Below are 15,826 nucleotides of genomic sequence, written 5' to 3'. Positions count from 1 at the left end.
CTTGTAGGCAAAACTAACCAACAGCGAGATGTAGACATATATCTATCATTTTTATTCAGTTGTGCAGTTTGAAGTACTAGCATTAACAAAATACAAATGATATTGCATAAGAATATTAAACCATATGAACCATATGAATAAAAAATTGGAGGTAACAAGTAAACTGACTAGTTTGTCAATATCAGTGAAATAGGAAAGCAATAGTTGACTATATAGTTTATGTGCTTTGGTGTAATATGAGAACAATAAATTGTTAATTGCAAAATAAACTGATACAAATGATGAAGAAAGCATTCAAAACTCTGCCATTTCATGGCAGAAGGAAGATATTCTTCTTAATCTTTTTCCCCAAAAAGGTAGCAACCAACAGACCAAAACAGTTCTGTTCTGCAGGTGGCACTATAAAATTTGAATAAGATATTCCTCGAAATAAAACATAAACTCCAAGAAATTTTGTGTGAACAAAGAAAAAAAATGTAGAAGTATAAAGTATAAAATTCATTCTGTTTAATTATAATTATAGAATTGCATCACAGAAATTCTTCCATTCAACGATGATAATGCATTTAATTTAACCTTATCAATGTTAATATATATTAATAAATTTTCAAAATATAATAATATCTACATACAGTGAAAACTGTCTTAACCAAACCTCTTTTAGACAGAGATGTTTGTTTGGTCCAGGCAGATATTTGCTTTAAACAAGTTAAAAAATATTGAAACTGATACAAAAGGACTTCATATGATGATTGGTTTACACAGGTTACCAGTTGAACCAGAACAGGTTACCAGTTTAACCAGGGTTTGGTTTAGACATGTTTCACTGTATAAATCAGCATAAATTCTTTTATTCAAAAGACTTTAATATCATACTATTCCTGCATAACTGTATGAGTAAATTAAAACAAAATTATTTTATTGATTGGGCATTTTCTATTTCATATTCAATAAATATTACTCATGGAGACATGCCTGTTTAACAATGTAATGGAATGGTCCAATACATATTTGGTCCTATATACAGTGTAGTTAACCTGGTCCTATACAATTTTACATCTTTTCATTATAAGCAGCAGTAGGAAACGTTCATGTTTATCTTGTAGTTTATTAATGCTAATAGTAGAAAGTTCTAGTCAATTTTGCCAGCAACAATATGAAACCATGTGCTACATGAAATATTGGTAAATATATTTCATTTGTAAATAATAAAAAAGGAAATAAGAATTTACAAAATGCTGTTCTGTTTTGCATAAACTACAAAATTTAGTTAACCATTTAAAAAAAAAAATCAATTTTTGGCACATGAAAAGCCACCATTAGAGAGTTCCTTTAAAATATATAAGTTCAATTATGTTACTGATATACATACATGTAGCTACTTTAAATTAAGTCTGTCATGATTTCACAATTTCTTCTTTAAAAGCCATAACCCTACACCAGCAGCAACACCAAGAGTTGTCAAACTAGCGACAAATGGAAGAGCTGATTTAACTTTAAGCCACAAAAATGCTGATTTTGATTTGTTAAACTCTGCTCTTAACATCTGAACAGATTTCTTTTGCCCAACTCTCTGTATAAAGTCATACAGAAGTGGCCTACCATCCATGTTGAAGTAACGTTCTGTTAATCCAAGCAAACTCATTCTATCAATAAAAACAACCAGGACAACATCAGCAGCCGTGAACTGGGAACCTGTCAGCCAGTAATCTGATCCTTCTGATACACTGTCTGCAGAAAAAAATAAATTTGAATATGGAATTTTTGTTCACATCAAAGCAAATTCAAAAATCAAAGTTCTTGTGTACTGAATTAATTTAAATTAACTTTTTGAATATCTATGCTTCTAATACGCCTCAAATAATCATCAAATCAAAGAAAAAATTTGAGATAAATGGAAAGAAAGATGATCAAATTCAAATATGTTTAAACACAGTCAAGCTTATTTTTGCAAGAAGTCAACATTGAACTCTTTGATTTATATTTAAATTCACCATTCTGATTATGAAGGACATTAAAAACTCACACACCATAATTAATGATGCATTGTAGCAGTGCAGCAGTTTCCGTAATACAATATTCAGGTTCGATATCGGTTTACATGGATTACTATAAGAATGAACATAAAACACTCCAACATACTGCATAATTGAACTACAAACTACCTGATGTCCTTTTCTAATTTCTAAATTTTCAAGTCACAGAATTCAATTTATCGTCCTCCAGGTAGAAACTGTCTGTAGTGTACATACATTCGAACTTAAGCCACAATCATTGAAATAAATCATGTCATTAGATTCATGTCCCTATTAACTACATGAAGCTACATTTATCAGTTGATCAGATATACAGTTCAACTGCAACAAGTTATCACATAAATACTTATGTGTCCTTTAAAAGTGCACAGTTTCTGGGCATCTAGTTCCAGATACACATACATTAATACTAACACCTACATCTAAGAATATTATTTCAATAATTATGCCTGGTGCTGGAAAGCCATGCACTTTTAAAGCCCTGGGGCCAGGACATCCTTTTACAAAGCTTAGGTAAGACTTACTTGCATTTAAGTTGCATTATTTTGTTAAGGATTTACATGTACATTTAGGATTTAAAAGTAAATAAGTCTTATTAGTGCTTTGTGAAACCATGTCCTAGAATACCAGTACCTACAGCTCTATTATCATAACACACAGTGAAATAGAGAAATAGAATGATTATTACAAAAAGCAATATCACCAGACCACAGACTGACACTATTCCCAAGAAATGCATTATTGAAATTTCTATGCCATCGTCCACGCAAAGTTTTTATTTTTATTTGTCATATCCAAATTTTCCGTATTATGAGGTGGTTACCAAAATAAAAATACACAATCCAGTAGGTAATACAATAAGATGGTTTTGGGGATTATGCTACCCGTCATTTAAATTGAAAAAAAAAGTGAGTGACAATAAATTGGAGCCATTTCTTTATATAATTTTCTTGATCTGAATCACTGCTCCTTGTCTTGTAAATATTTGGATCCACCAATGCCTGCAGACAGCTCTTCCAATCATTATTCAGCCCAGTTACTCATCATTCCTCTATATATTTCAATTTCTATGATTGATGACTATTTATAACCTTGTAAAGTTTTCATTTCTAGCTGAACATCAAATTGTTTATTATGTGTCTAAGAATAAAGCATTTGTAGGCAACTTGAATATATAGATATATCAACAATGACAATAAGTGCTGATAAGATGTTAGATATCAGATATATCAACAGTGACAATAAGTGCTGATAAGATGTTAGATATCAGATATATCAACAGTGACAATAAGTGCTGATAAAATGTTAGATATCAACTATTTTTTAATTGGATCAATCATACTCAGTTCATGGTAAAAGTTGCTTATTGGTTTAGTTTACTGGCGTAAGTAACGTAGAATCAATTTGATATATTAGAAATACTTATAAAGTGGACCTTACTACTTGCATTTGAACCTTAATGGGGTATGCCAATGGGACAATTTTCCTGTGGTTGTGTAAGATAATTACAGATGCTGTCAAGCTTTACAAATCTAAAGGCCCTGGTGATTGCTATATCAATACTGATCTTTGATCTAAATTGATAATAAGAACATAATTGAATAAGATTTGAAATAGTCAGGAAGCACAAAACCATATATTTCAAAACACATGCTCACACATGTATACTAGCTAAAACTAGAAAAACTGTGAGCCTATTTGATAATGTGCACCTTTTGACCTCTATACTGATTTATGTCAAAATAAAAAATATAAGGAGTGCAATGGGAATATGTAATAAAGATTCTGTGAAAGTTTCATTCAATTCCATTCAGTGGTGTAGAAGGAGTAACAGAAAAGAGCTGGTTCCTCCATGTCCCCATGTTCACAAATGACAAAGTCCATGTTTTGCTATGTGAAACCCACAAATTCATTCTCATCAAAATTTTAAATAGGAGGTGAAAAATGGGAACATGTATTGTAATAAAGAAACTGTAAAAGTTTCATTCAATTCCATTTAGTGGTAAAGAAGGAGGAGTAGCAGATAAGAGATGGATCCCCCAAGTGTAATGGAAGGAAGTACGGAAGGAAATATTGACAAACGGACACCTCTACTACTATATGATAATAATGGCAAGTGTTCTGATCTTATTAAAAATTAATTTAAACAGTGAAAAATAAAAGACTGATTCATAGAACGACAACGTATAACCATCCATTACAAAGACATCTGGAAAATACATTGATTAATTGTGGTTTTATTCCTATAGAAAAAGGAACAGATATTGCGAAACACAGCAAATGCACCGTCTTATAACCTTAATAAAAATAATAAATACTTACAGAGATCATTAAACCAAAAGGTCTTCAACATGTGTAAACACACCTTCAAATAAGCTCTGGAAGGCCCCAACAACAAAAGTAATAAAATCTGTGTTAACAGAACAATGACACTTCTTTATGATAGACTTAAAAGTCAAACAATGACATGGAGACACATCAATGACATGGAGACACATCAATGACCATCATAGTCAAACACTATAACTGTTAATACAGTTTAGACACAGGACCTATATGTATTAATGTCATGTCACATGCACTATCCAAAAATCCTGGGGAGAACGCTGATTAACATTAGGGTGAAATGCTTCATTTCTAACCAAGTATGGTAGATATTTCAGGCATTTCAGGAAGAAAATGTTTAATCAATCGAACTCTGATTTGTACTAGCGAATACAGCACTGGACTTATATTCTTTTAGCTTACTATAAGAGTTAAAAAGAAAAAGAAGCAACAGCCCACAGGTAGACATGTCAACCAAAGCAGATACATTATTCTGACTCCAAGCCAATCCATCAATTTCTCCTACATTTTGCTGCTACTGTACTTGGCAGAGAAGCATTGACTCATAATTTTAGTACTTCATGTGATGTGGTGGGAGATTGAACCTATGACCTCCAAAATTTGATGTAATCACAACATTATAAGAATACTGAGTTTTGTACAAACCTTTTGACCTTTTAAGACAGTTTTCCAATTCGTCACATTTCCTGTCTATATCATCAAGAACATTTATCACATTATCCTTATTCTCGACCTTTCCACGTTCTGTCCTATAAACTTCAGCTTTCTGTAAATAGGCATCGCTTAAATCAGGATATTTTTCTGCATCTTTTACCATTTCATCAATTGCTGCTTGTGATTTGTAGTGAGCTAAAAATAACATCATGAACATTTTTGAATGAAAGAGGTAAGTTGACAATAAATTTCTTCCTCTAATAATGGGAGAAGATAATTTAAGTAATGTAAGTATATAGAATCGTACACTGCATCATGTGGTTAATGGCACTTCTACAACAGAAATAGATTAGTTTCAAATTTATAAAGTTTGAGGCTCGCTGAGCATTTTAATATTGAAAATTCAACTAATGAGATTATAGAAACATACCTGGGCATGAAACACAGTGTAAAATTGTTCTATTGACCTTATACCTTCATATGCACATTAACTTGGCAACTTTCCAAAACAATTTTTGTGTAAAATCATACAGCAAACCAGTTAATTTTTATAACACAACAATAGAATTGGAAACAATCATCTGCCAAGAACAATATAGTCTCTAGAGAGGAAATTTATTCTCAAGCAAGTCAAAAAGTATGGAAATTGAGCTGAAATTAGAGAACATCGAAGTCCTTGAAACATTGCGACCACAAAATAACTTGAGAAAGATTTTTTTTAAATAAATCACATGAAAAACACTACCAACAATCTACAAACGTTAGGCTTATACATTTCTATTTTGTACTGAAATTGTACTGTTGCATTGACTGTTGACACAGTACTATTCATTGCAGTATTGTAACAGTACTGTCATAGTTCTGAAACCTTACTGTTTATGACAGTACTGTAATAGTAAATTGTGATTCAATTTACCGCTAATCTCAAATTCCCAAGGTAGTCCTCCAGAATACCAAAATAATTCTTGAAGCTGGCACTTGGTTTTTTTCAAAAATAATTCTTTTGAGTATATATATTAATTTATCCATGTTTTTGTCAAACATTCCAAAGATTTTAAAGTCTCTAATATTAATGTAACTGAAATTCCTGCACAATATCCAAGTATTGGTTGGAATTTTGGATCTGTCCAGTACTACTTTTTCGTCAGACTAAGATCAAAGTTCATTATGAATATTGGACCATATGGCCAATGGCTCTTTTATTCCTAGATGTTTATGACACAAACCCCCACAATAAATCCTTTGCTCTTTTTTTTCTGGTATTGCAGATAATGGGAGAACTTCAAACAGAAGTCATACACTTATTCTCAAGTTACTGTTTTGACACTGAATGTGAAAAGATGACGAAGCAGACATAGACAGTACCCTACCACTCCCTACAATGTTGTTGTTGTTGAATTAAACATAATGAATTTCATATATTACCTCTTGCTTTTTTCAACATAAATTTGGGAAGTTTAGGTCCAGTGGTAGACAGCTCAGGATGAAATATAATGCCATAAGTAGCCACTTCAATAGGAATGTCATCAAGCAATAGTCTGAGTCTTTGGACTTCTTTTCCAACTGGGGTATTAAGGTCCGGTATTAGCTGTGCCCCTGTTGAACAAATTAATACTACAAGCAAAGGCGACCTTCTTGTACACGACTCACATCAGTATTGTTCTTTATGGTATCCTGTATTCTTGAATTTTAAAATCTAAAACAATCGACTCATTTGTGATTTCAGAGGGAGCAAAGGTCTCACTAACGACTTCTAACATTTCCATTACTTTACATGTTAAAAAAGTAATTTTCAAAGTCTCACTGTGAATTCCCAGGACAAAGGACATCTTAAAGTTGCATACCGTTGCGAAGCTTGGAAAAAAAGGCTTCCAAAATCATTATGCTAATGGTACGATGATAGTAGAAATTCTTCACAAAATTTACTTGAATAAATAATACTGAAAATCCACATTTTTACCTGTTCTGCTAACTGACAGCATGGAGGCAAATTACTCCCACATGTAAACAATATTCATACACTTTTGTAGTTAATTACATATATGATTTTAAAGTACACATTCTCAGCTTCATTTTGACTACTTTTAATCATAATACACACACATAATGCACTTACAATGCATATGTCTAGGTTCAGTGTGTTTTTGGTACTACATAGGGGGGTGGCCATTTGATCCGGAAGTGGTTAGTGAGACCAAAGGGGATACTCATCACCATAAAAATGAAAAATATATTTCGCAAAAAATCTGTATTTACTCAAATTTTACCCTCTCCCGAATCCTATTAATGGGAAAAATGCACATTTTTGCATGAAATTGTGATTTTCCCCAAAATTGACCCCCTTAAGAAATTGAACATCATTGCTTCATTTAGCAATCGATTATGTTAACATCTACCTCACCTAAAACCTTGGGTGTTATAAGAACTTAAAATTTATGTAGCAGTTTTTAAAAATCAGTTAGAAGGTGATTCATGCATGTCAAAAATCCACTGAATTCAGTTTTATTTCTTATTCAGAAACTTTTATAGATCACATAACCAGTCTTACTTTTTCATTTGGGGGTTGTGCTTTTGAAATATTTTTTTTATAGATTATATATGATACTGCAAAGTTATCATTCTTGATTTGGTTTGATTTGGTTGATTTTAGGGAAAGGTTAAAGTGCAGTTTTCTCAAAGTACAGATCTAAATACAGAAAGGACTATTGTCACATAAAAATAAAACATGTAGACCAAAAAAGCATCATTTGTTAGTTGGGTTTTTCAACACCAAGAATCACCCTACCATACGCAGTGTCTGAATTTTATAAGAACTTATACTTAAATGGTGTGGCTAAAATGTTGATTCTAAAGTAAAGTTAGTAGAAGAGCACAATGAATACTAGCATTACATAACCCTAACCTTTCTCTGATAATTTGTTTAATTTGTTTCTATTCTAATACCAGCTTCTCCAGGCAAAATCTTTTAGTAACATGACTGAAACATTTCACCCTAAATGAATGTTTAGAAATTACCATAATTCAGTTCTTTATCAATGTAATCCATGATCTTCTCAGATTCTATGACGATTTTTGGGCCATCTCTCAATGCAGGAACAAGTCCACTAGGGTTTATTCTCATGAAATCTGGATCTTTAGTTTCCCCAGTGACAAGACTAATTACTTTGCGATTAAACGGGCATCCTTTTTCAAACAAAGTCAGCAACACCTTGAATAAATCATGATACAGAAATTAAACATGTACAGACTGTCAAAATGTGATCAGTACTTAATTTGAAATTAGGCCTCATAAAGTTAATTTCTTGACTCCCACACCCTCACTCATGTCTTTAAAAGAATGTCTTATTAACCAATTTTAAATGCCATTAAAGTAAACAAATGAATCAAACTGCTGATAGCACTGGCAGTATTTGATTCTTGTGAAAATTGTAGCATGAACAAAATTTCAAAGGTTATATGATATTAAATAAAACTGTGATCATACATTGCATTTTAAATACTATTAAGAATTGTCCATTTTTAATATGTATAAACTAAAAGTCAACCTATACTACTGATGCAACTTCACACACATTTACAAATTTTGTTCCATTTCACATTTTCCCCCAATCTAAAATCTATTCAAAAGTTAATGTGCATTTATATTCAAAAGCTATATTAACAGAGTATTTATCCTACTTAACAATTATACTTAAATAAAACCAATATCAGCTTTAAAAAATAATTTCCTTAACACACAAGAACACTTTTATCAATTTTAATTTTCCCATCAATTTTACTTAGATAAAATCACTGCTCTTCACTTTCTGTTTATGTTAATGGCAAAATATTAATAACATGATAGATAATTCGACTTATAAGTGTTTTAAAAAGAAAATATTTAACACATTTTATACTTCCAGACACATTACTGCAAGAAATTAATTCCCTAAATGTAAATTTATTACTAAATATCTTTCATGGCCAAAAAGGAGTCCCCCAAATCTTGAGTTGATACGAAGACTAGATCTTAATTTAATTTGCATAAATAAAAGAATATTATTGAGCTCATAAATTGCAAGAAACATATTTACTGGTTATAAAAGAGGTATTGAATGAAATAAAAGGAATTATATTTGGACTATATTTTTGTGTACTGTTCAGAAATAGTAGGGAAGTTCCAGTGATAGACCGGTGACATAAGGTATTTTGATCCTGAAGGATCAAAAACCCAAATAACACTTTCATCATTATTTTTGTGTCTATCAATGATGAAAATAGCATCCTTATCACTTATCTTGAACAATAAAAAGATAAAAGGGAATGCCACATTCCTTCATACATGCAGGTTTTCATTCAGCTTTTGAAAAAAGAGACCAACTTTGAAGGATCTTATATTTTTTTTTATTTTAATTCTATGGATCTTGTAGTTTACACATGCATATATACAGCTTAGGTAGTTTGACATGTAGAATGCACATAATTTTGATAAGTATTGGGGATAAAATGGTCTACGGGCTTGAAGATGAGTAAATCTTAAATATAATGTTTGAAAGCTGCCCTCTGGAATTAGAAGAACTGAAAATGGTCTCTTCTAAAAATTCCTTATAAATCCTGATTAAATGTTGAAGTTAGGAAAGTCCATCATAACTTTGGTGACTACTGGTAGACTGATATGTGTCAGCATTGCACAAGTAAACATCAAAATTGTACACAAAAGTAACAAAAATCTGTTCGAAAGTAGCTAGCCTAGCTGGCTGAGAGGTTTAGGGCCCTGGACTGCGTGCAGGCGGTATTGCCATAGATGACACAACGGTACAAGTTTGAGGTAACAACAAAAAATTAAATTTGCAAATTTGACATGTTTAACATCATTGGGAGTTTTTCAAACCGTTCTATATATAAATATATATATATACATATATTAAATATTTCAAAATAATTCATATATTTTAATGATACTTTTATTTCAAATAAATATAAAGTCAACCTTCTCTGCTGACTAAGTACTGACCATGCATGTGCCTACACAGCCATGGCATAGGCTACAGCACAGGCTCCAACCTATAAGCCATTTAGTGACTAGGGTTATGTTGCTACAAGATTGAAGTCATTACTACAGAAGTTCTATGGTCGTCATCATAAACATGTGGATCGTTATGGTGTATCCATCTGCACCACGAAAACTTATTTATTTAACGGGTCATAGTTTTCCTTTCCTCGTTTGTCTACCCCGGACTTGACTTTCTATGAGCAACTTGGCGGGTGTTTCTAGAAAAGCAGAGGACACTTAACCTACCGGTGCACCTGGTCCATGCTCCCAGTTTTTAGTGGAGTCCAAGTTGCTCATTTGCTTTTGTTACTTTGTATGATTTTAGTTACTGTATGTGCTTTGTTGTGTATGTCTGTTTTCCATGTCTGGTCTTTGTCTCTGAATTACATTCTTTTGATTACCGCTATAACCTTGGCTTGGGCTTGGTTCCCTTGATTACTCTTGCATTGCCATTGAAACTTTACACTGGTCGAAAAGAAATTGTGTGCTCGCTTATAGGCAATGCCTACTCCATATAAATTTTCTATATAGCTTTAAACCTTTTGTGAATAATATGATGTATAGTAATAAAACAAGGTGACGCTTCGTTCCGACATCTCCACGAGTAGAGGGGGCGAAAAGACAAGGGAGTGGTATTGTTATTTCGAATTTTTTCGCATAACTCGCCCCAAATAAAATACGTCCTATTCGTGGCACCTGCGCCAATTCTGTTCGTTTAGGACGATGTAATTACCACATTATAGTTTGATACATCAGTGATTGTAATTAGGGACTTTATATCTATAATGCACTATAATATTATAAAGTCCCTGACTTCATCTTGTATAATAAAGTCCCTGAATATAAAGGGATCTAGGATTTCAGCAAGGAGTAAAATATAACTCCTTGCCGACTTCAGCAAGGATTTTTATATATATTTAACTCCTTGATTTCAGTAAATAGAATTCCACCTAAAGTGAAAACTAGTAAATTTTATAGAAGTTTAAAAAATTTTGATAGTGTGCATTTTTTTAAGAGACCTAGAGCAGTCAGATGTAAACAATTTAGATTATACAAATGTAAATGAAGCAAATGAGGTTTTTAATAACAATTTCATGGATGTATATAATAAGCATGTAACATTGAAAAGGAGAAATATTGTCAGAGCACCAGCTCCTTTCATGAACAGCAAATTGCGGCAAGCTGTATTTAAGAAAAGAATGCTTCATAACGTATTTAAAAGCAAAAGAGACTCTAAGTCGTGGGAAAATTGTAGAGTACAAAGAGATTTGGTAAACAAGATCAAGCGCGAATCTGTGAAAAAGTATTTTATAGAACGATGTGTAGGTGGTCCCAAAAGCAAAGACTTTTGGCCCACCATAAAACCTTTCCTGACTAACAAAGGTAGCCATTTCGAATCAGATATTGTAATTAGAGAAAATGATCAACTGTTAACAAATCAGAACGATATTAGCTGTGTATGTAATGATTTTTTTTTTATAAATGTAGCCAAAGACATAGGAAATGGTGCAATTCAAATAGATAACAACCATCCTAGCATAGGAAATGGTGCAATTCAAATTGATGACAAGCACCCGAGCATAGGAAATGGTGCAATTCAAATTGATGACAAGCACCCGAGCATAGGAAATGGTGCAATTCAAATTGATGACAAGCACCCGAGCATAGGAAATGGTGCAATTCAAATAGATAACAACCACCCCAGCATTACTAACATCAAAGAAACATCAATCAAAGAAAATGCTGATGAATTACACTTCAAACCTATCACAGAAGCTTTCTCACAAAAACAGTTTAACAAAATAAATGTAAAAATGGCTACTTTTTTTGATGAAATCTCCCCTAAAATTCTGAAAATAGCTGCACCAGTAGTAAAACATCCAATTATCAACATGATCAACTTGACTTTTAAAACTTCAGTTTTTCCAGCCAAATTAAAAATAGCACAGGTAGGACCAATTCACAAGAAAAACAGCACACTAGAAAAAGGAAACTACAGACAAGCCACTGTACTACCAACCATCTCAAAACTTTATGAAAGAGCTATTGAATCTCAGATATGTGATTTTTTAAAAATCAAATTTAACATTTTCTTGTCTGCTTTTAGACCTGGCTACAGTTGTCGAGATATTTTGATCAAAATTATTGAAGACTGGTGTAAATCATTAGATAAAAATAAGTTCCTGCTGCTATACTGATGGATCTGTCAAAAGCGTTTGATTGTCTACCACATGATCTACTCCTGCTGAAATTGAAAAGTTATGGTTTGTCTGAAAATGCCCTATTAAATAGCAATCTTAAAAGCAGGAAGCAGTGTGTTAAAATTGGTTTTATATGCAGTCCTTTTTTGGACATCTATAAAGGGGTTCCACAGGGGTCAATCTTGGACCGGTCCTTTTTAATATCTTTATTAACGATATATTTCACCTTATTTCGAAAAGTGACAAATATAACTATACTGATGAAAATACTTTATTATATAGCAGCAATGATCTACAAGATATTGTAAATATTCTGGAACAGGAGAGTAGTATTTTAATTAAATGGATCTCAGATAATCATATGAAAGCCAATCCTGACAAGTTTCAGGCTATTGCGATTGGCAGTAAGACTCAAAAAGAGAACATTATTTTTAATTTAGATGGTAATGATATCCTCTGTGAGGATGAAGTAAATCTACTTGGTATAACATTTGATTTTAAACTGAACGTCAATAGCCATATCTCTAATTTATGTAAAAAGGCATCACAACAATTAAATGTATTAAAAAGAATTGGAAATTATCTAAGTAAATTGGGTAAACTTACAATATATCATTCTTTTATACTGGCAAATTTCAACTATTGTCCATTAGTATGGCATTTTTGTAATGAAAGCTGTACAAAAAAGTTAGAAAAGATTCAAGGAAGGGCTTTACGCTTTATCTATAATGATGATAAAAGTACATATGAAGAGTTAATTGTTAATAAAGTCTAAGATGCCATCCTTAAGAGTTAGACGATTGAGATTTTTAGCTATACATGTATATAAAATAATAAACAAACTTACTCCTGTATACTTACATGATATGATAACTGTTAAAGAAAGTTCTTACTCTTTTAGGTATACAAACTTGGTGAACATACCAAAGTAAACACAACCAGGTATGGCGTGCACTCTGTAAGCTATGGGGCAGCTAAACTGTGGAACAAACTTCCAAATGAATCAAGAGAGGGCATCGGCCTTGTTCAATTCAAAAGTTTGATAAATAAATGGGAGGGGAAGGGGTATTCTTGTTCCTTTTGCCAATAGTTTGGCTTACCCAACTAACAGATGCAACATCATCTCCTTAATTTTATTCAATTTATTATTTTAATCTTGCTGGCATGTTAATTTTAATGCTTTCAGCTGCTCAGTAACATCTGCTTTTAAATTTAGTCTGCATTGCTTTTATTATAGTGCTTTTTTATGTGCTTTATTACTTGCATGTTATTTATAATTTGTATGTCATGTTGATTTCAATTAATATGTATGTCTTGTGTTTTATTTATGTCGATATTAAAAGAGCTTATGTTTATTGTTGGATTTATATCGACGTTAAATAAAGTTTACTTGACTTGACTTTACCCCACTAGGCTTGACTTGACTTGACTTGTCATGGAATTAAACACGTTCTATTAAGTAAACAACCTACAACAAGTGAAGGATGCCTCTACAGCTGATACGTGTAAATTGCATATATTTTCCCATTTCATCAGCTTCTCAACTTGGCTGCTATCAGAGAAATCGGAGTGTACTATAAAGTTCGTGCTACTATATAGCATTTTTTCACCCAGATTTTAACAACAAATAATAAAATTTACCAAATTTTGACTCAAAACGTATATCTATATCTTTAATTGTTGTTCAGTGTGCTTTACACAAAATTTCAGTTTAGCATTTAGACAAAATGTTGAGATCAAGTTGTGTTCATGTAAACCGTTTACCAGCAGACAAAGCCCAAAACAACATTGTTTTTGTCTGCAAAACGTTTTACATCCAATGTTTATTATCAGAGGTAGACGTAGACAATAATAGCAGTGATAAGACCTATACTGCTACCACACTCTCCAACGAAGACATTGTGGAAAACCATAAAGCTGTGCTATCCTCTTTTGGTCTCTACTAAGGACGATGATTGTGATTTACCGTCTATGTACTGGATTCATAAACTCCACAAGAATCCATACAAACAACGTTACATAGCTGGATCTGCAAACTGTACCACCAAACCTCTTTCAAAACTTTTAACTTCTATACTCACAGCTGTCAAAGAGGGTTTGCAGTCCTACCACAACACTTGTTACTCCCGTAATGGTATTAATTCAATGTGGATCCTGAAAAATTCGAAAGATCTTTTGGAGACAATCAGTTCAAGAGTATTATGAGAATATAATAGCATTAAAACCTATGATTTTTCAACGCTGTATACTTCTATTCCACATACTCAGTTAAAATCCCGACTTAAAAACATTGTATACAGTTGTTTTTTTCCAAAAAGATGGTATACCTAGATACAAATATATAGTTCTTGGTTGATATTCCTCATTCTTTGTAAGAAATAATTCCAAATCATCTCCAAATATACAGAAGATGTTTACAAAATGCTGGATTTTTTAATCGACAACATATTTGTCCAGTGTGGTGGACGCGTTTTCCAACAAACGGTCGGGCATTCCAGTGGGAATAAATTGTGCTCCTCTACTTGCTGACCTATTCCTTCACTCTTATGAGGCTGACTTTATAGCTGATCTGATCCGAAAGAAAGAATATCGTTTAGCTAGATCCTTTGATCTCAGTTTCCGCTATATAGATGACGTATTATCTTTAAACAATCCTAATTTTGGGGATTTGATACATCGCATCTACCCCAAAGGACTTGGGATAAAGGATACTACAGACACTGTGAAGTCAGCCTCATATCTTGACCTACACTTAGAAATCGATGGTAAAGGAAAACTATTGACCAAACTTTACGACAAACGTGATGACTTTTCATTCAAAATTGTCAACTTTCCTTTCAACTGTGGCAACATCCCTTCAGCACCTGCGTATGGAGTCTTCATATCACAACTCATACGTTATGTCAGAGCTTCCCGAGTCTACGCAGACTTTTTGTATCGCGCAATAATTCTAACAAATTGGCTTCTGGAGCAGGGTTATGATGCTACAAGATTGAAGTCATCACTACAAAAGTTTTATGATCGTCATCATGAACTCGTGGATCGTTACGGTGTATCCATCTGCGCCATGAAAACTGATTTATTCAACGTGTCATAGTTTTCCTTTCCTCTTTCGTTTACCCCGGACTTGACTTTTTATGAGCAACTCAGCTGGTGTTTCTAGAAAAGCAGAGGACGCTTAACCTACCGGCGCACCTGGTCCATGCTCCCAGTTTTTAGTGGAGCCCGAGTTTTGTTACTTTGTATGTTTAATTTTAGTTACTTTATGTTCTTTGTTGTGTGAGTCTGTTTTCCATGTCTGGTCTTTGTCCCTGTATTGCATTCTTTTGATTACCGCTATAACCTTGGTTCCCATGATTACTCTTTAAACAGCATCAAACCGAAAGTACTTCTTGTAAGAATCAGTTTAGTTTTTATTTTTTTAAAATAAACCTTTCCTCTACCTGATACAAGATAATCATATCTTCTAAACTTTATTGATTTCGAAAAATCTAGATTTATACGAATATAGAAACATCATTAAAGAGTGTGGCACAATTTGTTCTCATATAGTTATT

The 15,826-nt window shown here is 32.6% G+C and overlaps 1 protein-coding gene across 2 annotated transcripts; it reads right to left on the bottom strand.

The window, feature by feature from the left end:
- Positions 1-31: 31 nt before the first annotated feature.
- On the bottom strand, positions 32-10,700 carry LOC148616854 (ganglioside-induced differentiation-associated protein 1-like). Of its 2 annotated transcripts, none has more exons than XM_088583985.1 (5): positions 10,608-10,700; positions 8,052-8,244; positions 6,462-6,632; positions 5,028-5,231; positions 32-1,731 (listed from the first exon to the last, which is right to left on the bottom strand). In XM_088583985.1, the coding sequence occupies exons 1-5, from the start codon at positions 10,662-10,664 to the stop codon at positions 1,406-1,408; spliced, it is 951 nt and encodes a 316-aa protein (XP_088440111.1). In that variant the 5' UTR covers positions 10,665-10,700; the 3' UTR covers positions 32-1,405. The 2 variants fall into 2 exon arrangements, with proteins under 2 accessions (XP_088440111.1, XP_088440112.1); XM_088583986.1 differs by lacking the exon at positions 10,608-10,700 and adding an exon at positions 10,030-10,559.
- Positions 10,701-15,826: the final 5,126 nt, after the last annotated feature.

This window comes from Perna viridis, chromosome 5 (assembly GCF_037379345.1).
Source record: "Perna viridis isolate PV_CMFRI_1.1 ecotype Kerala chromosome 5, ASM3737934v1, whole genome shotgun sequence".
Taxonomy (NCBI): Eukaryota; Metazoa; Mollusca; class Bivalvia; order Mytilida; family Mytilidae; genus Perna; species Perna viridis.
This window is presented reverse-complemented; position numbering and strand designations above follow the sequence as displayed.